Consider the following 26,766-nt stretch of genomic DNA (forward strand, 5'->3'; position numbering starts at 1 on the left):
CGATAGGTATTGAAAAGTACCAAATGTAAGGAAATTAATCTGCCTATTTATTTAGCATCTACCTACCAATACTTTATGTTGTGAACTGAAAATAGGAGAAAGAATTTCTGCAGAGAAAACTACATTTTAGAGGAAATGAGTGTCAGTTTGTGTTTTCTAGATGTTAAAAAGTAATTCAAGTAATGTCTTCCTGAAAAAAAGCAGATTTTCCTGCATGGCAAGATATTAGGAAAAATGGAAATTGAATTACCCAACTTAGAGAACTTAGAGAAACTATCTGAAAGTTGTGTTTTTTTTTTTTAATTTGGAAGAAACTCATCAATTGCATGACCTGCAGCAAGGCTAATATAAATACCCAAAGAAGGGATTTTTGGCCCTCAAGTCTGCAAAACTGGCTGTTGGATGTAAGCAGAACAGAAGTGGGCACAGTGTTTTCTGGCACTCACACAATAGTCAGATGTTAGTTGTTTTGTTCATTAGCATGGCTGGGATGCACCCTCCCCAGAAATGCCCATTTAAATCCTTCTTTTCTTTAAATTCTGCTGGGAAGCTTGACAGAAATACTAACTTCCTGCTCAGCTTTAGAAAATATATTGGACTAGATACAAAATAATCTGTCAAACTGCCGTAGAAATTTTGTCATGGGAACAATGTCTCCAGACAGTGTGTAAGTTAACAAATCATTACAAAAATGTTCAGTTTTCTTTTTTAGAAAATGAAAAAATCCTTGCCATTATCCAGGAATATTGTTTGGCTTTGTCTGCACATCTCTATCCATATGATTTTGCAAGGTCCCTCCTGGCCAGCCTCATCTGCTCCTGGATCCTTTCTTGGGAGGTTCTTGTGCTTTGGGGGACTTGGAGATGAAGAGGTTTAGCAATTACACAGTTTCTGTCCCAAGTCTGAGCTAGTTCTGTGCTGAAATAATCCTAAGGGTTTGAAGGGATTATTTAATCACCACTCATCGACGGTCCCCCCCCCCCGCCCCCGTTCCATTGTTTAACATAAATGAAGTGATAGTCATCTTCTTACTGGAGTACTTTATTGCCATGAATTTTCTTGGCCTGACTTCTAAAGTCAAAGGAACCTCTGTGTGGTTTTGGAAAGCTTTAAAATAGTCCCCTAAAACCAGAAATGTTTGTTGTTGAGCAGAAAGTGTTGAGGGCATCACCCAGATCCTGCACATCACGTGCTCGGGGGCACATTCGGTTTCAGCTGGAGCTCAGCAACTCCAGGTGCACATCTGGAGTCTGCCTGCTACTTCCAGCTGTTGGGAAACAGCTTCTTTCTTGCCTTGTGTATGGAATTCGGTTGGTGGGAAGCGAGGGCAGCCTGAGGATGGGTTTGCCCTGGGAATTACTGAGGCTGACACCTTGCTGGGTGCCTGTGGCTTCATGCAGGGAAGAGTCCGGTTGCATTTGAGGCACCTTCTTAATCAGACAGAGCCTTTCTCCAGCTCACCAAACCCTTCCAAACAACCTGTGTTCTTCCCCTCTTGGGACCAGGGAGACTGCACTGCTGTCCCTGCAGGGCCAAGGGCCAAAATAAGATCCCATGACCAGTAATAAAATGGTAAAACACCCATTTCTGCAGGACTGAAGGGCTAAGGCAGAACCTGCTCCAGACACAGAACACTGCACCGAGCCGACAGCACCCAAGTCTGCCACCTTCAGCACCCAAATTCAGCATCCTCAGAGGGCTGGAGTCTCTCTTGGTGTGCTGCCACCAACCTGTAGTAGCTTCTCATGTTCTCCTTACAGACTTTGGTCTTTAGGGCTCACCCATGTCAGTAGAAAGACCCCCATGTGCAGTTTGAAAGGAGCCTTGCTCTGCACTGAAGGGATTCCCGTTTCAGTCTAGAGCCAGAGGTCTGGAGGCAGCATGGCCTTGCCGTGGCCTTGTTCTCGGAGCTGAGGATGTCCTGCCAGCACATGACTCACCGGGCTTGCCTCTGGCTGGGGCTGTTTGTTTGAAGTGCTGCTCTGCTGTTCCTGTGGGCAGAGCAATGGCTTTTAGTCTCCTTGCCTTGCCCGCTCATGGGATCCATGTATTTTTGGAAGGAGTGGGTTGATTTATCCAGCACGTGCTGGAGGGCTTGAGCACCAGCTCCTGTTCACTGCATGTCAAGTGCTCCCAGGCAGAAGCCTTCCTGAGGGATACAACTTTTTAGATATATATCTATATATGTGTTCCCCCTTGATTCCCACATAAAAAACCTGCAAGAAATAGGGCAGAAATGGTGCTTTCCTTGATTTTCACAGCAGCGAGCGTGCTGTGGCCGAGCACTGTTAATGAAACATCTGACAGCCTGTTTGCTTTTTGGCTCTGCCCTGTGCAGCCATATTAAAGATATCCTGTTTATAACAGCCGTGTCTTTCCGTGGCATTGTTCAGCTGGAGGCAGCCCACATGGCTTTTCATTCGGGAGTATTGTCCTCGCTCCCCGTCCTTCCCTTCCCGCCAGCGTGAGGGGATTTCAGACGGATTCCTGGCTCTCAGCAGCACCATCTTTGCTTGCTGTGCAGTAATGAAGAGAGTGCTGGTGTACCTGCTTTTGCCATACTGAAACAAGAGGAATTTTAAAGTGCATTTAAAAATGAAGCAGAAAAATAAAATAAAAAAAACCTTCTGAAAACTCCCAAAACAAACAAAAATCCGAAGCCCCAGGTGCTAGAAAATATCTTATAAATTCAGTTGAATCTAGGTTGGATTGTGCACGTGGGCCTTCTAATTATTTGTTCTTGCTTCTGGTACTTACTATGTTTTCCCCTCTTCTAATTTAAATTAGGTAATTGCTCTAAGGCTGTAAACTCTTATCTTCATCACAGGAAGTCTTAGTTTGCATTAATTACCTTGAATTGAAGCAGTGAGGCAACTCACTTTTTAAGTGTCTTTAGGGTGAACTTGAGGTTGAACTGAAGATGTCTTTTCTGCTGTTCTTAATCTATATTAAAATGTTCTTTTTAGCATTTTAAACATTTAATATGTTTAGATTTTGTGTACTCAACAGAGCTCTTGATCTTAATCACTTGTTGTCTTGCCTGCCATAGTATAAATTATTTGGATGGAACAAGGTTCTTGGAATCACAGAATCCCAGCATGGTTTGGGTTGGAAAGGACTTTAAAGCCCATCCAGTTCCACCTCTGACAGGCAGGGACACTTTCCACTGTCCCAGGTTGCTCCAAGCCCCGTCCAACCTGGCCTTGGGCACTTCCAGGGATCCAGGGGCAGCCACAGCTTCTCTGGGCAATCTCTGTGCCAGGGCCTCAGCACCCTCACAAGGAAGAATTTCTTTCTAACATTGAGATCTTTGACTCTCTTTTTCAGGAAGCAAGAAGAAGGAAAAGGAAAGGCCAGAAATCTCCCCACCATCAGATTTTGAACATACCATCCATGTTGGCTTTGATGCTGTTACTGGAGAGTTCACTGTGAGTATTCCTGCCTCAGGAAACACCACGGGTCAGTGCTGCAGTGAAGCCAAGGCAGAGCTTTAGAATAAAGTGCGAGTTAGTCTTGGTTTCTGCCAAACAACTGTTTTTCCTGTGTGTTTGTACAGCACACTGTGACCTGTTAGTGCTTCTGCAATGCCAGTGTCACATCTGATGCTTTGTATCACCTGGGAGAACCCTCCTTGACAAACCCTCTTCAGTTTGCTTTCTTTACTGGGATCTGTTTTACTACTGATCTTTGCTGGATCTGTTGAGTGTTTTTGTGTTCCCACTCCTCACATCTGGCCCAGCATACCTGGAGGAGTTGTGTCCTGTGATCTGTGTTTTCACCTTTGGCTCCCCATCCTACTCGCTCATGTGCTAAAGGCTGTGCGTGTTAAGCTTTTATAAAAGGAAGAACTTTATTCTGCTTTTCAAAAACCTTTAAAATACAAAAAGGATGCTTAAAATCCCCCATTTTTTTCAGGGAATGCCAGAACAATGGGCTCGGTTGCTTCAGACCTCAAATATCACCAAGCTAGAACAGAAGAAAAACCCCCAGGCGGTACTAGATGTGCTGAAATTCTACGACTCAAAAGACACAGCAAAACAGAAATATCTGAGTTTTTCTGCTCCAGGTGAGAGCCAAGTGTGCAAGACACTGAGGTTGGGAATTTGGATCACAGTCTTCTATCTGTCAGAATGATAAATCGGGTTCAAGTGCTAAAATCAAGGTGCATTTCAATGAGGCACAAATATCCAAAGATGGATTTAAAACTGACTGGAAACTGGCGTTGTCCAGTTAATTTCCTGTTTTAAGTGGAGAGGGGAAGAAAGGGAACTGGATCATTGAGAACAGCAGCCAAAATGAGCTTGAATAGGCTGTGTTTATCAAGCTGGGACTCTGGGACTGGGATGAACTGGTTTTGTGCTGGAGGCCTTGCTCCTCCCATCTGTCTCTGAGCTTGATGTCTCTAGCTGGTGACATCAGTGATGTAGAATAATTTGTGATTCATAGATGGGGGGACCTGTGTTGGGGGGCTGAGAGAAGGACTGTCCCACAAACAGGTGCAGTTTTACCTACTTTTCTTCCAAATTCTTTCTGAAAGTAGCTTAGTAATAAGGCTTTGTAATATTCTTACCCTGTACTCGACAAAGTTCACTTTTTATTGCTTTTCCTCTGATGATTTTATGTATTCTGTTATTTGTCCGGTTTAGAAAAAGATGGTTTCCCTTCAGGAATACCAATGGTGAGTGTGTTTACTGTTATTTGGATATTGTGTGATGCATACAAGTTCAGGTCTTCTGGACTTGTTATATCCTGAATTTTAAAGTATTAAATTGTATGAAGATTAAGAGTATAAAAATCAGGATTTTTTTTGTGGAATAGAAACATAAATTTGGGTTGTCAGTCGCATATTTCACTGCAGCAACAGTGCTTGAGTCTCATAATAAAATGTAATAACTGAAGGATAGACTGGTTAAAGTTATTTTCGTTTTACATTTGTAAGAATTGCTTTCTCTTTTTGTGAAGAAAAAAACATGAAATCTTTAATATTGTGGGAGAGACAATTTGTTTATCTGTCTTTTTTAAACTTTGGTAAAAATGTAGACCAATGCCAAAGGTTCAGAACCATCAACAGCTGTGGCAGATGATGATGAGGATGATGAAGAGGCTCCTCCTCCCGTGATTGCTCCAAGGCCAGATCACACAAAATCGGTGAGCAGCTGTAAAACTGACAGACCTTCATTTCTCAGCATTGCAGAACTTCTGCTTTTTGGGGAAGTGTTCTGATTGGGCAATAAGCTGCTGTAACTTTTTAGAGAAAACTGTTTTTTGAATTCGTTAAGAAAATAATTAATTTCTCAGTATCAGTTGGATTAGAAGTTCTGTAGTTAACAGAATCATAGGATCATTTAGCTTGGAACAGACCTCTCAGATAATTGAAATTTGTCAATTTCTTTGTCAGTTTATGTTGAAGACATCCAGTTATACTTATCCTTCAAACCAACATGTGAGGAGGATTTTATTCCTAAATAAAACCTGTAGGCTGTTTGTGTAACTTTGCACAACATGGTGATACAGGTGTAATTTATTTGCTTTCTTTTATTTGATTGGATTGCAGTGTGGCAGCCTTTCCATGTACACTACCTAAACCCCAACCAATGGAAATGTTAGATTTGAAAGCTTATTTCACCACCAAGTCATCAGCACTACAGGATCTGTGAAATGCTTGAGAAGTTGTTCATTGAATTTTAGGGTAGCCCTCATCTACACACCTTGGTAATAGTGTCCCAGGGATCCCACTTACTCCTGCTCCTTCTTTTTGCCTCTCTGTTACCCACTTTTTCCAGGAGTGCAAATGTGAATTACGTTTATTTTTCTAGGGATATTGCTTTATAATTTCCCACTCTTTGGATTTAGACATATAAAAGGTGAGAGGTCCACAGCTGGATATTTCTGAAGTAGCTGTGTATGTCTATGAACAGCTCAGGAGGAAATTAAATAAAGCTCCAAGAAATTAAATCCCTTAAAAAAAACCTTAAACTGGGGACAAGTGGGAAATATTTGAGAATCTCATCCTTCTTTTCATGGCAATCAAGCATCTTTTTCCTTTAGATCTTAATAGAAGTTGATCTCACTATTAAACACTGGTTTCTGCTCTGCTAACTGGTATGGGTTATAAAGAATAAGCTGATAAAAAACTGAAAAACCCACTGTGGAATCTCCTAGCATCTTCTCGGTTGAGGAGGTGCCTGGATCTCTTTCAGAGGTCAGTAATGTTGCCAGCACCTTGTTTCATGGAGCTTTGATGTGTCTCAGATCTAATTTCTGCCTCACTCCTGTTACAAAATGTTGCTTGGGGATCTTAGCAGGGCTGTGGTGGGTTCCAGCTGAAGGTCAGTGATGGCAGAGCAGGCACTCAGGTCTCTGGTCTTGCTTACAGATTTACACCCGCTCTGTCATTGACCCCATCCCTGCCCCAGCTGGTGACACCTGTGGTGACAGCGCCTCCAAAGCGGGGGATAAGCAGAAAAAGAAAACCAAGATGTCAGATGAAGACATCATGGAAAAACTACGTAGGTGCCTTCATTTCAGATAAACCAAGGCTTTAGGGCTGGGGGAGAAATGTTACAGTTTTGCCCACACCCTTGCTCTGTGTGCAGTGCTTGGGTAGCTTTATGTCCAGCAGCAGCTGAGAGCACTGCACTTGCTTGGGTGGTTTGGAATGCTTGGAGCTCTGTGGGGTGGAAAACAAGGATAGCACCGATTTGGGTTTGTATCCCATGCATATCACAGTGTCACAAATGAGCTTCCATCAAACAATAGTAGCACAAAATAGTTTCTGCTATTGCTTGTTCCGTAACCATCTTGATGATGGTTTTTTCACTGTGATAATGTTCCCCTGGAGCTTTGGCTGTTGGGACACCAGCTTTGCTACTTGAGTTGACCCATTCTTGGGCCTATCTTGGCCAGGCCAGCCCTGCTATTGTGGGGCAGTGGGATTGGACTGACTTTTTGATTGTTTTCTTTCTTTCAGGCACTATTGTAAGCATAGGAGATCCGAAGAAAAAATACACCAGATACGAAAAAATCGGGCAGGGGTAAGTATTGAGCTTTACTTCCCAGTGGGCCAGTGTTAGCAGCAGGGTGGTGGTCTCTGCCTCACACCACTTGCCGTGCAGGCAGAGATGTTGCCTGCATTCAGCAGTGGTAAATCATAGAATCCCTCCTCGTTAGGGTGGGAATGGACCTTAGAGCCCATTCCTTAAAGTTCCACTCCCTGCCATGGGCAGGGCCACCTTCCACTATCCCAGGTTGTTCCAAACCCCATCCAGCCTGGCCTTGGATGCTTCCAGGGATGAGGCAGCCATGACCCCTCTGGGCAGCAAACAGTAAAGTAAATAAACAGTGAAGGCATCACACACTGGTGGAAGTTTTGAATTGAAAACTGAAACAATTCTGTGTTTGTGATTTGGCTGTTCATGTGTGTTTATTATGGAGGGAGATGTAACTTGCTGTAACATTTTTCTTTCTCTTCACAGGGCTTCAGGTACAGTTTTCACAGCTATTGATGTGGCAACAGGACAGGAGGTAAGATTCCTGTGTCCATATTTTGTTTGAATGTTCTTCTGTAGGTGGCCAGAATGGATTTGAGTGATTTCCTTCAGTGTCTCCCATTGCTGCTATCACCTCTCAGATCTGTTTGTCATACTCAGTTGTAGCAGTATGCCTTGTTCTATAGTAATCAGATGATGAAAGCTAAAAACAGAGATTTGTCTTTCCAGTGAAAAGCAGAGGGAGTGAGGTGTTGCAGAAGTGAGTTTGGAAAATGGTTTATCCTTCAAGAATTGCAGGCATTGTTGTCTTATGTTTTCAGAAATAAAATTTTGTTTAGTCTTTGCACACTAGGCTGTGTCTGTCTCTAGGGAAGCAGCTTGTCTCATGAGTTGCCCTGTTGTAGTCAGAATGTCTTTTTCATATCCTACTCTTTGCTTTTATCCCTTGGTTTCTCCAGTGAAATCAGTGGCATTAGCAGTACCCTGCATGTTTGTCATCCAGTGGCCATATCAACCCAGAGGGCTTCTGGGACTTGGATTTTAGGAATTATTTGTCTCTGTTTAACTTCAGATTTCCTTCATATTTTTTTAATGTTTTTTATTTATTTCCTGAATTTTCCTTTAGATTAGGCATTCTTTAGGTCACTGATAAGTAAATACCCTTTCAGCAATAACCACATTCAGCAGTTCTGCAGTGGGGCACTACATCTTGATAAAACATGAGCCTTGCCGTCATCTCAGTGTCTCTTACTTTGCTCTCTCCACACTGCAATATTTCATGTCCTCTTACTGATTGCAAAGTGAATTTTGGGGACCTTTCTTTGAGCTGCTTTGCACTTTGCCAGGCACTTGATGGCCTGCAGCCTTCATGCAGTTCTCAGGTTTCCTCTGCTTAATGCCTGAGCACAGTGTTAGGTTTGTTCATCAGTAAGAGGAGCATTCCTCTTAGAGCTACACAGTGACAGAACAGGAGGGAACAGACAAAAATTGCCATAAGGGAAATTTGAGTTAGATATTAGAAGGTTTTCTTCCTCTCAGGCAGGATGATTGAGCATGGCACTGGAGCTCAAGAGGGGTTGTGGAATATCTGCTCATTGAGGCCTCCATTCCAAACTCCCACAAGGCCCTCAGCAACCTGCTCCACCTCCAGTGATAGTTATTTTGTCACTCTGTGCTGCAGAATGATGAGAATTTCTTCCTTTATTGTCCTTGGCAATATAAAAACAATCATTTCTACAGGATGATGTTGGTTCTTGTGTTGGGGTTTGGAGTCAACCCAGGTTGTCTTGCAGAACTCCAAACTGCATCCTCAGAGTATTGGAGTTAATAGGGCTGGGATGATTCTTCTCCATTGTAAACTCTGTAGTACTTGTCCTTGTTAGTTTATTTCCTGGATGAAGTCAGCCTTTATCTTCCCTTTTCTCTCTTGGATAGTTTATTGAGTTAATGGCTTTGAGAGGAATTCCTTCTGTCTTCCAGCATTCCTTAAACCCAAACACCAGTTTTGTCAGAATAAAGAACAAAAAAATGCCTCACCTTGCATTGGAAGGCTCAGATTTTCTCTGAGTTGCTACAGGATTCTCTTCTGCTTCAGGCCTGTTGGTGTGGAATTGAGTGAATATCTTTCTGTCTCCTGAATGCCCTTTGCTGTCTGGTCTGGCCTCTCTTACCATTTGTGTGGATCTTGTCAGCTGCAAGAGGATGATGTTGGCTGTGGGTGCAAGTTGTGTGCTGATCCAGCTGGATTCTTTTAAGTCGTATGCTGATAAATAAACAACTTGCCAACCACAAACTGTCCTAAACTCCTTTCATCCTGTTACAGGATTCCTTCTGCCTTTTCACTGTATTAAGAGTGACTGAAAGGTTTGGGGACTGAGGTTTGAGATTGCTGTTTTATATTGCCCTATTCAGGTGGCTATTAAACAGATCAATTTGCAGAAACAGCCCAAGAAGGAGCTGATAATTAATGAGATCTTGGTTATGAAGGAGCTGAAGAACCCCAACATAGTCAACTTCCTGGACAGGTAAATGCAGCCAGCTGGCTGATTCCTCATCCCAAGGGTTTCAGGAGGTTACCCCTCACACAGACCCTCTCTTCTTCTACCTAAGGGTCTTGGAAGCAGATGAGGCTGTCTGTAGACTGTCACCCTGCTGGCAGAGGGACATGCTTTTGGTTTTCTCTTTGCAGTTACCTCGTAGGGGATGAATTGTTTGTGGTGATGGAGTATCTGGCTGGAGGCTCTCTAACAGATGTGGTCACAGAGACGTGTATGGATGAAGCACAGATCGCTGCTGTCTGCAGAGAGGTGAGTGAGGAGGGGCTGGGCTGAGGAAGGAAGGTGCTCCCTCTATCCCTGATTTTTATGGCATGCCCAGGTTAGCACTAATTGCCACAATTGCTGCTGAAGCTGTTGAATAAAGAATGAATGGTACCATGAGCAGAAATCAATATTAAAATTGCAGAAAATAACAAAATTAGGTTAACTCAGGAAACTGGGGCTTTGCAAGTTGTAACACGAAAGAGCTGCAGTGGTTTTTGAGGTGGGTGTTTGAGAATATTTGTTCCATCACCAAACAAAGTCTGTGGGTTTGGTACCTGAGGTTCCTCGTCCTGCTGACAGTGTTAACAGAAAGAAATGAATGATGTGGACTATTATTACCAGAATAATATGGATAAAGTTCAGGGGGGAGCAATAGAGAAGTTTAGAAGCTGAAAGGAACTTCTTTCACTTTTTTAACCTGGACTAAAGAACATTCAGAGGCACTAAGAAAAAAAAAATCTACATATTCATGTATTCATCTACATTAATTCATAATGTAGAAATGAGAAAAAATAAAAATAAAAACTCTTGAAAGCTTTGAAGTGTTTTCCAGGAGGAAGAAGGGGAATGGTGTTTGCTCACAGTTTGGAAGTGGATCTGCTGAAACAGGAGCATGTTAAGAAACATATACTAAAGTAAAGATGAACTGAATGCACTGTCCTTGTCCCACTTCAGTTGTTCCCATAGTGTGTGGCATCTGTAGTTCTGTGCCTGTTAAGCTTTCTTTATGGATTTCTCAGGAAAATAATGCTCCAGAAGGCTGTTGTTGGAATAACTTGGAGGCTGCAGTAGGATTTCAAATGAAAGTGTTAAAAGCAGCTGATATCACAGCTTATCAGTGGTTTCTGCCCTGAGGAAGGGCCAGCATCCAGCTCAGGCTTGATTTTATCACGGCAGAAGGAGAATTGTGTTATCTGCTGTGCAGGAGAAATGAGGCTTTTGAAAAGCCCATCTGACTCCATCAGTATGATGAGTGTTTTTGTGACTCACCCCAAGGGAGGGGAGGGAAAGCAAACTTGCATGGTAACGTGTATGGACAGGGAATGGTTTCCAGAGAAACCAGAGCTGGAAGCAGAGAACCAAAAGAGTAACTATTTACTGTGACAGTAATGAGCTTTTCTGAGGAAGAAATCAAATACTGAACTTATTGTACTTCATCAAAACTATGCTGCCCAGTGTTTAGATACATTTAGTTTTGTAAATTTTTTCTAAAGCAAACCAAGATTAAAAAAACAAAACTCAGTGGGGACATCTGTGCCAAGCTGCAAATGGCAAATGTTCTGCTTAGATGGAAAGAGAAAAGTCTGGCTTTTGTTCTTTTGCCTTTTTTTCTCAAATAAATAAAGTAAATTTCATTATGGTTCTGGGCAGAAACTTAGTGTGAAAGGTTTTCATCTGAAAACAATGCAAACTAGTATTGGTGCCTTTCAGAATGAAGATATTTTACAGCCTTCACTGTAGAAGTTGTGTGGATGTTGCACATGAAGCCTCACCAATTCCTCTTGGTGATACCTCAGCCTGAAAAGCTCTCATTTAATCCTTTGTGGTTCCACTGCAGAATCTGTGGGATGTACCAAAATTAACATCAGGGATTTCTGAGCACATCTTGGGTGATGAGGAGTTTAAAGGATGCATTTGTTAAGATAGGGAAGCTCCATGGTGAAATGATTTTTGACCTCCTGAAATCCAGAGTGTATATTTTTTAGCCCAAGAGCTTCCTCTGCTGGTTATTTTCAATAATACTTTTCTGTTCTTGCTCTTAGAGCTGGCTGAGGGTATGAACATGGCTTTGAATTTGTGTTCATGTACAGCACTTCTGTTTCTGGATGCTGAATGTTCTTTTTTTTTCTCTCCTATCCAGTGCTTGCAAGCTCTGGAGTTCCTTCATGCCAACCAGGTCATCCACAGGGACATAAAGAGTGACAATGTGCTGTTAGGAATGGATGGATCAGTTAAATTAAGTGAGTAGCAGACAATTGTTTCATGTTCTGTTTCCCCCTTTCCAGCAATCTCTGGCTCGTAGCGCGTAAATCGGTGGAAGGAGAATTGGCAGGGAAATTTGTGGTGCTTTCTATTGACTGTGAATAATAGAAATCAATCCTGGTATAAAATATGTATCAGACAGCAGGTGCTGACACTCTGAGGACCCTCAGACTGGGGCTGTGAACATGTGGCCCAGAAGGATGTTGAAGCAAACCTGTGGCCTCATGAATACGTTGGTAAATAGGAAGTAACTGGCACAGACAGTGAAGCAAAATGAGAACGGTTGCAAGAGCAGAGTTGCAGCAAACTGCAGTGGCTTTGTAAGGATTCTGGGACTTGATATTAATGCTTTTGCTTCGTTACAAGGCCATTAACAAAAAAATTGGGCATTATTGGTCATTTATTGCAGTCTAGTTTTACCCTGTACCTTTTCTTGGACTGGAAGTGTAAGACTTTTATTAATATAATCATGACAAACCAAACTACTTGCTTTTCAGGTAATGGTTATGCATGCATGGACTTGTACATGTGTGTGTAAATAAAAATGATGTGAAAGCACTGGTAGCTATCATGGCTGTTGAGAAGAGGTGCATTATCTGCCTTTCTTGTATGTAAGAATTGACAAAGCATATGACAATCAAAGAGTTAAGGCAAAAAGGTGTGAAGCAAAAAGTGTTTTTAGTAGGAATTTGAAGTGCCAGGAAAATGTGTCTTAGTAATATTCCTATTCTAGATGGTTTGCAGTCTCATTTTATTTATAAGATGGAGTGTGAAGAAAGATTATGAGCAACCTGATTTGCATACCAGCATTGTTGGATGCACTGCTTGCTTGCAGGGAGTTTTTTTTTTTTAGGGATGTGATGTGTCTGTGCACAAACTGTGGATTCAGAGGCTGAAGAGAAGTGGACAGTTACAGCAGAGGATGTGGCTGAGAAGAGTTAGCTGGAGAAGGATCAAAATTGCAAAAGAGATGTCAAAGCAAAATGGCCAAAGGACAGAGTTAGCAGCTGAGTCAAAATCATCACCTCAGCAGATTGGGGGAGGATGAGGTGGAAGGAGACACAGGAGAAGACAGGAGTCAGCTGCAGAAATTCCCTGTATGAAGGGGAGGTGGTGTAAGCAGTACTGAACAAGCTCTTCTGGGGCTGTGTGATTATATTGCTTTAGCAAAAGTTCAGGGTGGGAGAAGCTGCACCTTCTTTTTGAACTCTTCCCCTTCTCTGAGGGAATCTGGTGACAGGACAGGTGTCACCACTGCAGCTACACATGCTGCTGGTGGGTGAAACTGGATTCCTGCCTGTTTTCTTCCTCTGTGCTGGTGGCTGGTGCTGGAGGCCTGGCTGGAGGTCAGGAAAACACACTGCAGCTGCTTTCCTGAGCTGTCATGGAAATGGGCTGTGCTGGGAGGTGATTGTGACACCTTGATAAGGCCAAAAAGTGCAGGAGGAACTTGGTGACTCCTATAAGTTTGGTTTTGTTTTGTTTTTTGTTTGTTTTTTTTTTTTAAGGCAGCATTTTGGCTGTCAAGGTGGGGTAGTTCTGTGTTAAATGGTCTTGGTACAACTTGGCATTTCCATGATTTGGCTCTTCTCTTAGCAGTGCTTGGAATAACACTTCAAAAATCACTCTGGAATTTAAATTTCTCTCTCTCTTCTCTCCCTCTCTCTCTCTCTCTTTCTCTAACTTAGTGTCAATGCTAAAGTAATATCTGTCTGCTGCCTTAACTGTGTTCTTATTGATGCTTTACATGCCTGGGAAGTGGGAGTGCTGCAGCTGGATAAAGTAACATGATGGGACATGCATTGCTGCTGCACCTGAAGGCTATAGGAATAGGTGACTTTTCTCGTTTTCTTGAGTGTGGTTGTTCTCTTTGGTAGTTACCTTGTGGAAAGGTTTGTTTGTCCAGGTTCCTGCTGCTGAGTGAGGTAGCACTGCACTTCCCTGGAGCCTTGTTTCCATGTCTGTCGGCTGTAGTACCTGTATAGATGGCCAAAGTGCTGTGAAATGTTGACCTCAATAGCTGCATAAGCACAGTCTGTTTAGCAGGGCAGAAGCCATGGATTGTGGATGGATTTCTTCTAATTCAGGCTGTGTAACACACCACATGCAGAACACTCTCCACCTGTGTTCTGCCTGATTGCTTATTTTGGCTGTTGCCAAAATTGCAGAAAAACTCTTGAAGGAAGGACTGGGTGAAACACCATTCTTCTACAGGGTAATTCTTGTTTCCAGAAGACAGAAGCCTTGTCTTCACTCCATGGAATTCTGCCCTGCTTAAGCACCTTCAGGTTTTGTATTTTCATTGCACGTTGGCTTTTTTAATATGGAGAATGTAGTGGGGGAGGAAAGAAGAAACTGCCCCCAAAAACCCCTCTCAATGAAATGTATGTGTAGCAATAAGAAGGCTTCTAGGAAAGCCACTTCTTGGTGTACACCAGTTTAACCTCTTGAACTTGTGTTGTCCTGCAGCTGACTTTGGGTTCTGTGCTCAGATCACCCCTGAGCAGAGCAAGCGCAGCACCATGGTGGGAACTCCGTACTGGATGGCTCCCGAGGTGGTCACACGGAAAGCCTACGGCCCCAAAGTGGACATCTGGTCCCTGGGCATCATGGCTATTGAGATGGTGGAAGGAGAGCCCCCGTACCTCAACGAGAACCCCCTGAGGGTAAGAAGCCCTGGTGTTGCTGGAACTGGGGTGTTTACCACTGTCAGTAATTGTTCATTAATTGCATCTGCTTCAAAAAGAAAATGAAATGGGGCTTGGAGCAACCTGGTCTAGTTGAAGGTGTCCCATCATGTTGGGCTTTTAAGGTACCTTTCAACCTAAATCAGTCTGGGACGCTGTGATTGTATTTAGATTTGCCTGCCTGTAAATAAAACACAAGACTTTGACCTCAGGCATCTGTGATAGTTTAGGGAAAATAAATGTATGATGTTATGGAAAGTGCTGCTGTGTCAAAACCTGAGATTTTCTTTGCTAAGGTCAGTATCTATTGCCAAAGATTTTGAATGTTATTTTGCTACTAGCAAAAATAGGTTATGAGTGCATTTTTACAGTTCTAATCTCTGAAGTCGAGGAGAAGTAGGCTGCCACGAGGCAGGTCAGTTTGGCATCTTTTAAAGCTTGGTTTTGGTTATACCTTTTCCTTCATTTTACAGGCTTTATATTTGATAGCAACTAATGGCACACCAGAACTCCAGAACCCCGAGAAACTGTCCCCAATATTCCGGGATTTCCTGAACCGATGTTTGGAGATGGATGTGGAGAAAAGAGGATCAGCCAAAGAATTGCTACAGGTGAGACTCTGCTTCTTCTCACAGTGGGAGGTCCAGAAGAAAGAGTCAGGTCAGCCTGTGATGAGCCACACCAGACTGGCACCCTTCCTTTTTTGTGTTTTCTCCTGGGAACTGTAGTGAGAGCAGTTGGTGGGAAAGGTTTATAATATACGCCAAAGTTAATCCATCAGAATCTGTGATTTCACCCTGCCGCTGCCGAAGCATCCAGCAGTTTAGGAACTCCCTCCAGAAGGTGGCCATTGATAGCATTTGCATTGCTTTTCATACTTCCACTTGCAAATGTCCTCCTCAGAACTCCTAATAAAATAATCTGCTGGTCTGACATCAGTGTCAGAAAAGAAAAGTTTCCTTTCTCCCCCCAGGGTTCTGCCCTGTGAGCTGAGCACTGGAGCAGTGTCCTTGCCATCGTGCCACCATTTCTCCTTTTAGTTTTGAGTTCAAATACTTTCTGTGCACTGAAAAAAAAAACTGGTTTGTTAAATGAGATCTGCTTGTAGGCAGCATTGTGTGAAGGAGAGAATCACTGATGCCATTCCTGGGGAGAGCAAGGAGTAGCTCTGAGGCAGATAGTGTAGAGGCTTTCCCAGTAAAGCCAGCTGCTTATCTTCCTCTGATTATTTCTTGTTTAGATCTTTGTTTTGCTTATTGCAAGTGCAGCTTCAGTACTCACCTTTTCCAGAAACAGTGAGGTATTCCAGGAGAAGCTGCACTGGGCAAGGCAGTGTGATCCCAGCCAGCTTGGGATCGTTTTGTCCTTGCAACCATGAGGACAAACACATGAAACAAGTCAGCAGTTAAAATGCAGAGTCATTGCTGCCTAGCTCCATGGAAACATGAATCCTGCTGGAAATCAAATATTCAAAAAGCTTGTCTTTCACTGATTCTTCATGTTTCTGTCTTCCTGGCAGCATCCCTTCTTGAAACTGGCCAAACCTCTGTCCAGCTTGACGCCACTGATCCTGGCAGCCAAAGAAGCAATGAAGAGTAACCGCTAACATCCTGCCACAGCCTTCTTCCTTTTTTGTTTGTTTGTATTTTACAAATCTTTATAATATATGAAATTGTTACACTTCGGGGAGGGGGGAGGGAAGGGATTTTTGTGGGGGTGGGAAACGTCTGCAAAAGGGAAGAAACTCTCATCCAGAAGACACCCAAAATACATTGTGGCAACTCTAGAGATCCCTGTCCGGGGTCCAGAAGGAATTGAATTACTGGCCTTTGTGGGTTTTTTTAATTCTGATTTTTGTTTCCCAGACAGCCCAGAAATACCACTTGCTGTGCCTGGGGCTTTAAGGGGTTTTAATGACTTCGCTGTAACAGCTCCTGTTGTACCCTCTGGGTACTTTCAATACTTGAATGACAGATTCAAGCTTTCAGAGAGCAGTACTAATTTTACCTGCTGATCTCTTTGCCTCTCCTCTTCCTCCCCTCTACCTGCAATCCCTGTGGGAAGCTCCCAGTGACCAGATTCACAGCAGGTGTGGTGAATGTGAAGGTACATCTTGCCCCTCATTTCTTTTTCGGATTAACTGTCGCTGCACTGTAGAATCACCAACTTGGTTACTTAAGGAATCATAATGTATGGAGATGGTTTTCATTTTTTAAGATGAATAAGGAGAGAGAGAGAGGGGGAAGAGAAGTATTCAGCTGTTTCTCATGCCTGTGCTCTGTGGACATTTTTTTAATCAAAAATGTGGCCTCTTTGTAGAACCGTAATGATCGGTCAAGTCTTTGGATGTGGGTTATGGATGTGTAGGTTGGGGTCAGATACTTTATTTATGATCAAATGATCAGTTCTAGTCAGGGCAAGAAAAAAAAATTCCAGCTGTCTTCCTGTCTGCTCTTTTTCCCCTGTTAGACTTGCTGGCCAGAAGCTTGAGGGACAACGTGCTTGGTGCAGTGGGTGGTCACAAACATGTATCTGTGCTCTGACTTGGGCTTTGGAAGTTACGCTGGTGCCTTTGACTTTTTTTATTTTACATTTCCCTTCTTTGTATCAAATACATTTTTGTATATGTTGTAATTTCCCCCCTCCTTCCCCCACCAAGCAAATAATGCATCAACCTATGGAATTGTCAGAGTTTAAACTATTAGAGCTATTTTTTTCCAGTTCTGTATGTGCTCCATTTGTACTAATGAAACCAGAAGAACAAATAACCAGATCTGAGGACACTGACGATACAGGATTTTGGAAACATGACCTGAACAGATGATGATGAATGCCTGGAGATGCCAGAGTTGTGAGATGAAGCAGAGGGGAAGCAGTGCTGTCAGACCATCATGGGGCCTGTTGGACTGGCTGGTGTCACTCTGATCCTTGTCACCAAGGACGTTGGGCTAGCCAGGATGGCTGCAGTCAACCCTTCAACACAACAAAAAGTGCCTCCTTTTGAAGGGCAGCACCAACCTGAGCAGTTGAGTTCTTGGAGTGTTGCCAGGGGTGAATTTAGCAGAGCCTGTGCCCCTTCTAATGCTACAGTCTTTGCATTTCAGCCTCCCCAAGTGTTTTAGGAGGAGCCAAGTAGTACCAATGTGCCAAATGAGTCTGTGGAAGAACAACCATGACTTTAGTGGGATTGTATTGCATTCCCAGTGGGGCAGGGCCTGGGACAGACAGAGCTGTGGTTGGGTGTGGACAGAGGACCCTGAATAAAAATTTTTGCACACTTTTCCAAGCTTTGCTGGCAGGGGATAGAAGTAATTTTCAGAGAATTTCAGTATCTATATAGAGAGAATGACATTTTGGGGACTGGTAGCCAAAGTGTGACAAAACAAACTTCCAGGTGAGAGCGGCTGGGCAGGACAGCAGGGGCTGTTTGGGGGGATGGTGGAGGGGAGCAGGGCTGGGGTCTCACAGCTCCTGGGGGTCGTGTGGAGCCAGCAGGGTGCCTTGTTGGGCAGGTTCAGCTTGTGTTCTGCTCCTGTGTGGTAGTTAAAATCTGTGTTGGGTTAATTATCTTAAGATAAATCTCTCTAGCTGTAAGTCTGAGAACAGTTATGGCTTTAAATTTTAAATTCAAGGAAGTGTCTCATGCCAGGTAAGGAAATCCAAGTGCATTTGTCTGGAAAAAAAGTTTATTATGAGCCATGGACACTGTAACCACCCTGGTTTGAGTGTGTCCCAGCTCCTGGGTCAAATGGAGCACTGAGGAGGCTTGGCTGAGGAAAAAACCTGTTGTACCAGTGCTTCCCTCTTTGTCCATTGCTGGCAATGGACTTGGTGAAACTCCTTGTGCCAGAGTTAAACTGGGAGCTTTTCTTTCTTTCATCTTTTTGTTTTGTTGTTTATTTTTTTTTTAATGGCACAATCTAGATAAATTTAGCTTTTTTAAAGTAGAAAACAAGAAATCATAAGTAATTTTAACTTATTAGTTCACTTTTATTGGTGAATGAGAATGGTTTAAGACATATATTGCAAAATTTGTCCAATTTAGCCTTGCTTAGGAGACGATTTCCAAAGATTCAGCTATCCTAATGCACAAAACTTGGCCCAGTCCCAAGTTCCCAAATTGTGTGTGTGACCTGGGACGGTGTTCAGCTCCGAGGCTGGGAAATGCCAGCATCTCCCTGGCCCCACGAAGCAGCTGCTCTGTGGTGAGGTTTCCATGGGGATCAGAAGTGGGGCTGGCAGGAGAGGAGAGCCAGGAGAAGATTTTTGGGCTGTGCTTTTGTGTCTGGAGGGTCGGGCATCACTTTTCTGAGGGTGTCTGCAAGGTGAGAAGCTCCAAGGCGTGGGTTCTCCCTGGTGGGAGCAGAGCAGAGCCCTTGAGTTGAGTGCAGGGCTGTCAGCTCTGCTGAGGCACTGGGGCTGCTGGAGATGATGGGAAGGGACAGACTGCATCCAGATGTGGGGATTCCTGTGCATCCCTCTCGGGTGTCCACCCAGGATCCTGAGTGGGGATCAGCCGTGCATGCGATCCCTGGGAAATGCCAGTTGGGCAGCTTGTGGCTGAGGTGTGAGTGTGCAGGGAGTGTGACATTCCTAGGATGTTGTTATCGTAGAACAAACCAGAGTTCTTATTAAAAACAACCATGGAAATGAGCACTTTGCCCTGCCTTAGGTGTTAATGAGACTAATTGTTAATGAGATTCCCTGGCTCTCTGTGCAGGGAGGTGCAAAAGTTTGGCTGCAGCAGATGGGTCCTGTTGTCAGAGGGGCTGGGGAGGGAGCAAAAACGTGATTATGGGTCTCTCCAGCTGGAATTGAGTCAATCAGTCTCTCTGGTCTGTTTTTCCCTCTGTTCCTTATGCTGTTGATGGGAATGGAAGTAGGTGCAAGCTTTCTTTTTATTTTTTTAACTGTCTTCAGATGTTCATGTTGCCTTTTGTGTAATTTAATCCCATTATGTTATTTAATTGTTACTGCAATATTAACTACTGTATTTGTTGACTTTGTTTAATAACTGTTCTTTCAGGGCTAGAAATAAACTTTTAAAAAACCTTTGGGGTTTTTTCCCCCCTTTTCCCTGTCATGAGTTTATACCTTTGAAGACAAGAGTGTCTGAAAGAGTTCATGTGTCGGTGTTTTATTGAGATTAACAGAATGTATTTGGAACTAAGCTTCTTATGAATGCTTTAATGACAGTGGATATAATTTTATGCAATACCAGCCCGTTTCTTTTAAAATTTTATTATTCATCATTGTCAGTACTAGCCTTGGGATCAGCACAAGCTTTCCTTGCTGACATCCACTGCTGGCGGATGTCTGTGCCTCCCAGAAAAGCTGTGGATAGCTGATGGGAGGAGAGCAGCTCCCAAACACCCTTTTCACCCACTGTGGAAGAGATCCCTCGCCCTCCATGCGAAGGGAGCAAAGCAAACACCAGCCTGGCCCATCCTCTTCTTCCCCTCTCCGTTCACCAGTGCTGGGGTGGGACTGATGGGCCCAGTAACCTCTGGCCATGTGGTGATGATGGAGGAGCTGTTCCCAGCAGCTCTGCTTTGTTGCAGCATGGGTGCCATTCAGTATCCTGCCTGTAAATGTTGTGGCACAGGATCCATGGGAATTGAGCTGTCCTGCTGTCTGCTGCCTTTGCTCCGTCGCCGCTGATCAGCGTCAGACCATGGGAGTGATGGCACTGGGTGCTGACAGCTCTTGGAGCACTTGGGATGAGATCCACGGTGCCTCTTGGCCTCCAAGGCTGCAGAGAGACACTTTTGTTTTCCACTGGACCTACAAAAAGGCTGTGGGGTGTTGGCCTGCCAGTCCAGCCAAAGCCAAGGACAAGGAGGGATTTACTTTGGGGTTGAGTCCGGGTCAGTTGGCTGTGGGTAAAGTTCCTGCCTCAGCTGTGAATGGCGAGGACTTGGCATGTCCTGTGTTTGCTGTGTGTTACTGGGAAATGGGCTCTTCCCCTTCCCTGCATGTCACACAAGCTTTGCAGTACACTGACTGGGAAGGAAGGGAAATGAAGAAACCACTCATCTCCAGCAGCTGCTTCACCCAGACAGGAGAATGCTGGTTTGCTCACAGCCTCTTCAGGGTTGTCAATTTGTTGTAGTATCTTTGTCTTTCTGTCTTTGTGTGTTTAAACTGGTGTTCTCTAAAGCTGCATTTAAGTGATTTGGCATTTAATTTCTGGGGGAAAAGTGGACAGGAGGAGAAGGTGCCTAGTGGAACTGAGGACTCTCAGGATTTTGATACTCACAGGAGAGCAGGGCTTTGGCTGATTGTGCCTTCACGGCTGCAAGTTGCAAGTCCTTGGTAAATCCTCCTAAGTCTTGTGTGAACTTGCTCATCCCTTGCACGTACCCACCTGAGACTAAACCCAAGAGCAGCCCCATTTTTTGAGGTCAGCTTATTCAAGACTGGGTATTTAAAACATAGTTCTTGAAGGCAGTAAATTTGGGGGCAGTAATTTCTCCCTTTTGGGGCTGCTGTTTTACTACAAAGCTGAGCACAACTGTTTGGACTGCACCAGGAGCATGCTGGTTAAAACCAGGGTGGGGGAAAAGTGAGGATCCTCATTAGCAGCGGTTTCACAGCTGGGCCTGAAGAGCATTGTTGGGTTTCAGTGCAGTTCCCATGGCTCCTGTGCTGGAGCACAGTGCTGTCCATAGATCCCTGCTCTCAGGGATTTGTACAGCTGCATTTTCCCCCCTTTTTTAATGTAACTTGTATTTTGCTCTCGATTATTTTTAATAAAAACAGCCATCCTCAGTCATGTGAGGATGACTGAGGGTGAAAGTTTGCTGAGCTCAGCCAAGCTCTGGTTATTGCTCTCCAGATGTGTGGTGGAAGCAGGATCTTCTAAGAGCTGTTTTCCCTGCTTTGAATCCAGCCTAAGGAAGGATTTCTTTTCCTTGAGGGAGGGAAATGCCACCAAGTGAGAAGGATGACTTTCTGTGATTTCTCTGCCTGCAGCCTGTTAGGAAGGAGCAGGGCAGCACTGACACAGCTCATCATGCTTTTCCCAGCTGGTGTCTGCAGTGGGACTGTCCTCCAGCACATCATCACTTAAAATCACAGAATCGGGCAAGTTGGAAAAGACCTTTAAGATCATCAAGTCAAATCCATCAAGATTTCAAATCCCCATTGACCTGAGTGTTGAAACAGCCTGTAGGGATCTGGTTTAGGTTTTTTTTAATGAGATTCTCCCAGTGGGGAGTTAGGAGTTGCTCATTCTCTTTCAGGCACTTAACCCAGACTTGTGCTTTGGAGCTGTGTTGAGTCTGTGCAGAGGAGGGAGGAGCAGACAGGCTGTGTCAAGGCACAGACACATCTCTGTGCACAGGCTCCACGTCCTGGTGTTTCCTACAGGGCTCCTGAACAGCGAATCCAGCTTGGTACAGCTGTGGATCACTGCTGGGACTCAGGGCAGCCCCTGGGAATGGTCTGGAGGGGAGACATGCCCACACCTTCCTCAGGACAGATGTCTTCTGGGATTCCTTGAGGTTTCTAGAGCCAAGGATGACCCATCTTTGTTATTTTTAGCTCTCAGTGAATGCTTACTCTAAGGATTTGGGTTTTTTCACAAAGCACGATTAACTCTTGGATCCCCTGGAGCCTTTTTCCCTGCCTGACCGTGGAGGGAAACCTGCTTGAGGTTCCTGCTGCCTTGTCACAGCAGCTGGGAACGTGTGGCTGCTCCTGGAAAGCTCTAATCCACTCCCTGCCCAGTGAAGCTTCCCTTAAATAACCTTAAAACTTTTTTTTTATTATTTTCTGTAGCTGTTGCCTCTTTGAGGGTGAAAATAATGAGGGAGCCAGGGTGGCTCTGCTCAGCTCTTGTGACCCTTCAGTGTTTTTTGGGAGTGTTTATTTTGCTGAACTCTGGAAGTGCCAACTTGTTCCTGTCCTGTGGCTAAACCACCCCACTTAAATATCTGCATTTTCAGCCCTGAAAGCAAGTCTGGCTTGGGAGGACACTGATGTTCCAGGTACAGAAAAGAGGTTTTTGGTGGGAATATTGGAATTTTTAGATGTTTTTTTTTCCTAGAAGAGCAGCCCTGCAAAGCTGCATGGAGTCAGCACTAACAGAGATGAGGGAATGAGCCCTGGCCTTGTTTAATCCCATAGTTATCCTTGGAAACAACAGCTCCCAGCTCCTCTCTCCAGCCTGGCTTAAATGTCCCACAGCTGCAGGATGTGCCGTGGGCACAATGTGTGGGAAATAGTTTTTAGACCTTGGAATGTTTATTTCCTAAGGCCCAACTCTTACAGTGATTGAGAAGAAGGGGAAAATCCATTTCTTGGGGAAGGAAAAGATGCTGGAATTTCTTTCCCAATTTTCCCAGTCTGTGTCCCATAATCCAGTGGTTCTCCTCCAGGGGTTGGATTCAGGCTGTGTCGCTGGGTCTTCGTGAGGTTTCATTTTTTTTAAAGAGAAAATTCAACTGGTTTCTTTCCTCCTGAGAAACACAGGAGTGGAGGTGGAAAGTATTGAGTTGAATTGTGATGTTAAGTATTTTACAGTTGGTTCTCTAGTGATGAGTAGCTTTGACCAGCGCTTTTTTGGCTGCCAGAGGTCAGTTTTCTTGAGGACAAAATTACTAATTTGTGAGACTCTTAAAGAATATTTCATCTTCTGTTATACAAGCAAAGTCATTTGTTCATTTGAGGTGAAAGATGAGTGCTTGTCCTGTCATGGGGAGGGTGAGTTGGGGTAAAAAGAGTTAAACTGGGGGAAGTTCTGAGGCAGGCTGACCACAAGCAGGGCAGTTTTGAGAGGGAGGAGAGGTGGATGAAGGGTGGTTGGCAGCATGGTCCCTCTCCTTGCCCAGACTCCCCAGGGTTTCCAAAGCAAGGGCTGTGAGCAGGGATCCTTCCCAAAACCACTTGGGGACAGAAAGGAGTGGGAGGGGAAGAGGAAAGGAGCGAGGGTGGTGCAGGGGAGATGCTGAGCTGTGGCTCCCATAAGCATCCCCACGATGTCGTTTTTCTTCTCCGCTGTCAAAGGTTCTTGAGGAAGAGGCTCCAATGCATTTGAAGCATCTGCTCCTGCTTTTTGTGGCTTGGGCTGCACTGCTGGAGCCACCTTGAACTGTATGAAGAGCCTCATCCCTGCTCAAGTGTGCTTCAAACCTGGGTTTCCTGGGAATTTCTCTTATAAATGACACAAGGGGAAATAAAATGGCCAAAATCAAAGCTGTTGGCTCTTTGTGTGTTACAGGGCAGCAAGAGGAGCTGGGTTACCTGCCAGCACTGCCTGCCCTGGGGATGCTGGAGCGCCTGTAGGGATGCAAATGTGGGCCGAGGGTGGCTCTCCTGCTGCAGATCAGGGAAATGACCCAGAAGACACATCATGTATTGTTTACCATGGAATCCCACAATGCTTTGGGTTGGAAGGGGCCTTAAACTCATTTCTTTCCACCCCTTCCATGGGCAGGGACACCTTCCACTATCCCATGTTGCTCCAAGCCCCATCCAACCTGGCCTTGGACACTTCCAGGGATCCAGGGACAACCACAGGCATTGGAGCCAAGCAGAAAGAAAATTAAGATTTTGTTCCATCTGGAAGAGCTGCCAGCTCTGGGGAGCTGCTGTGGGCTCTCAGGTGTGAGTGCTGGGGCTGGGGGCTCAGTGCCTGGTGGAGATAATGCTGGGATTTTCTGGGACAAACAACCTGGTGGCTGCTCCAGCTGCTGTGAGTCTGGCAGCTCCCTGGGCACTGGCATTGCCCTGTGGGGGACACACGTGTGGCCTTTCCCAGGCCTGTCAGGCTGTGCCACGTTTGCTTTTGCTTGGCTTTATAAAGAGGAGGTGCAGGAGCTTCCTCTGCTCCTTCCCAGACTCTGCTCCCAGCACAGCCTTCACTATGGATGGCTTGAATGTCTCCATTGGGTTTTTTTTCCTGGTTGTTGGGGTGTGCCAGGTGCTCAGGTGGCTTTCCAAGAGGCTTCTGTCCCCCGCAACACATGGCTGCCTTGCCAGGGAATTTGCTGGCTCGTTCCAGTTGTGCATGAGCTGCCTCGAGCTGAGGATGCTGATGGAGATCGGCCCCTGGGGTGGTGGCTTCAGCCTGGACCTGGTCCTGACCCTGCTCTTCCTCCTCTCCGCTGTCCACGGCGCCTCTTTTGAGGGAGCATCCGCCAACCCGACCGTGTCTGTCCAGGAGTTCCTGCTCCTGGAGTCCAGCCTGGCAGCGATGGTGGCCAAGCTGCTGGCCCAGGGGGTGGGTACAGGGACGGGCTGGGCCGTCACCCGGCTCTACTGGTCCTGGGAGCTGACACAGCTCCACTTCATCCAGAACCTGATCGGGCCGGAGTGCAGCTCCCCCATCCGCGCCTCCCTGCCCCACGCTGCCTTCGTGGAAGGCTCCTGCTCCTTCCTGTTCCACCTTGTCTTCCTCAAGGTGCGACAGAGCCACCCCCTGTACCGGGTCCCCGCGCTGGCAGCGGCCGTCACCTTCCTGACCTACACAGGTGAGCAGCGCTGGGGTTTCCTTTTCTGAGTCGTTTGGAAAGGTGCCTCGTTTGTGGGGGAGGAACAGCCCCCCTGTTTCTCATCTTCCAGGACTGGAGAGGTAGGGGTTAACAAGGTAACGACTACCAAGGTGTTTGTTTTCTGTTATTTTGGGGAATATTCATTTTGGGATGAAGATGGCAGTTTGGGGTATCTGGGCTGCGAGTCAATGTCGGCTCGCAGCCATAGCTGAAGACTGGCATCACTTCCCTGGAATGTCCCCTGTGATCCCTCAGTCCTGCACGGAGCTTTTCTGCTTCCCACAGAGCTGAGGGTGACAAGGGTGGGATTTCCCCAGTCCAAGAAGACAGGCAGGAGGGGTCCCAGCCCTTTGTCAGTGTTCCAAAGGATGCAGTGGGACTGTTTGCCACACTTCTCTTCCCACACAGCCGGACCGTACACAGGGGCCTTCTTCAACCCTGCCCTGGCCACAGCCACCACCTTCCACTGCTCGGGGAGCAGCTTCTGGGACTACCTCCAGGTTTACTGGCTGGGGCCCCTCGCAGGTGAGATCTTCCCAGGGGGCAGGAGCTGGCATGGGGCAAGGCAGAAGTGCTCAGTGTAACATGGACTGTTCTGGCAAAGGGCTGAACTTGGGTCTGACAGTGGCAAGTGTCATTTTTCACCCTGCCTCATCATCTCTGGGGTCATCTCTTTGGCTGTCCAATTTTTTAAAATCCAACTTCTGCACGGTACAAGGGCCAAAGTCTGGGGGAGGTTTAGGAAAGGTGTTTTAGGGCAATGGCAGGTTGAGCTATACTTTGAGGTTGTCCTCAGCTCCAGAATGGTCATGGGGAGCTGGATGTGTGCCGAGAGTGGAGCCAAGTCCCTGACCAGAGGCTGGAGCCACATGAGGTTGGGCTCTGCTTCCAGATAAGAGTGATGGGACAAGAGGAAACAGCCTCAAGTTGCTCCAGGGGAAGTTCAGGTTGTGTACTGAGGAAATTCCTTCCCTAAAGGGTGGTCAGGCACTGCTGAAGGCAGTGGTGGAGGCAGTGGTGGAGGCACTAACCCTGCAGGTTGGTGGATAAAAAGTGGATAAAAGCCATGTGGATGTGGCATTTGGGTCATGACTAATGGTGACCTTGGCAGCACTGAGGGGATGGTGGGACTAGATGGGCTTAGAGGACTTTTCCAACCTTAGTGATTCCCTGCCAGAAAACCACTGGGGTGTTGTTTGTGGCCCTTTTGGGTCAAAACGAGCCTTTTTTATTATGTTAATGACACAGTGGTTAAATCCTCCTTAAAACAGTACAGCAAGGGTCCCTCAGCTCTCAGTGGGGATTTCGTGGTGCTGAGCTGCTTTTTGGTCATGGTGAAGGTTGTGACAAGGATCCCAAGCTGCTGCTGAGCTGTGGGGAGGGTGGAGCTGCTCGGCACAGCACTTGGAAGGGGTCTGTGCTCTCATTCCAGGGATGCTCGCTGCCCTCCTGCTGTTCCAGGGCAACATCCCACGCCTCTTCCAGAAAAACCTCCTCTACAGCCAGAAGAGCAAATACAAGGTGCCTAAGGCAAAGGTGACAGTGCAGGTGGAGGGTGACAAACCACAGAGGAAGAGGAAAGTGGAGAAAAACAACTTGGAGCCCTGTGCCTGAGCCCAGGGGTCCTGGCAGCCCTTTTCCTGGGAAAGGGTTTCCTGGTGTGGAGGATTTTGCTGCTCCTTCTGTCCTTAAGGCATCACAAAGGAATCCCTGCAGGATCCCGAGTCCTTGAGCTCCTTTGGGAATTGCTTTGAAAGCCTCCCTGGAAAGCCTGAAATGTTTCAAGCCC

General features: G+C 45.5%; 2 protein-coding genes across 3 annotated transcripts in view; both read left to right on the forward strand.

The window, feature by feature from the left end:
• The window catches only part of PAK2 (p21 (RAC1) activated kinase 2), a 42,023-nt gene extending 22,490 nt beyond the window's left edge, over positions 1-19,533 (forward strand). For both annotated transcript variants that reach the window (XM_005529515.3, XM_088060973.1), the window contains exons 3-15: positions 3,328-3,428; positions 3,916-4,066; positions 4,647-4,678; positions 5,041-5,148; positions 6,377-6,509; positions 6,971-7,034; positions 7,476-7,524; positions 9,402-9,514; positions 9,679-9,796; positions 11,673-11,772; positions 14,264-14,460; positions 14,955-15,092; positions 16,001-19,533. In XM_005529515.3, coding sequence (XP_005529572.1) covers positions 3,328-3,428; positions 3,916-4,066; positions 4,647-4,678; positions 5,041-5,148; positions 6,377-6,509; positions 6,971-7,034; positions 7,476-7,524; positions 9,402-9,514; positions 9,679-9,796; positions 11,673-11,772; positions 14,264-14,460; positions 14,955-15,092; positions 16,001-16,087 — 1,391 coding nt within the window. In that variant the 3' untranslated portion in view covers positions 16,088-19,533. The remainder of the gene's footprint in view (positions 1-3,327; positions 3,429-3,915; positions 4,067-4,646; positions 4,679-5,040; positions 5,149-6,376; positions 6,510-6,970; positions 7,035-7,475; positions 7,525-9,401; positions 9,515-9,678; positions 9,797-11,672; positions 11,773-14,263; positions 14,461-14,954; positions 15,093-16,000) is intronic.
• A 4,816-nt stretch (positions 19,534-24,349) lies between these two features.
• On the forward strand, positions 24,350-26,591 carry LOC102103932 (aquaporin-12-like). The gene is made up of 3 exons (XM_005529588.2): positions 24,350-24,956; positions 25,386-25,502; positions 26,410-26,591. The coding sequence occupies exons 1-3, from the start codon at positions 24,350-24,352 to the stop codon at positions 26,589-26,591; spliced, it is 906 nt and encodes a 301-aa protein (XP_005529645.2).
• Positions 26,592-26,766: the final 175 nt, after the last annotated feature.

This window comes from Pseudopodoces humilis, chromosome 11 (genome assembly GCF_049639895.1).
Source record: "Pseudopodoces humilis isolate 2021_Gansu_Grassland_sample_001 chromosome 11, ASM4963989v1, whole genome shotgun sequence".
Lineage (NCBI taxonomy): Eukaryota > Metazoa > Chordata > Aves > Passeriformes > Paridae > Pseudopodoces > Pseudopodoces humilis.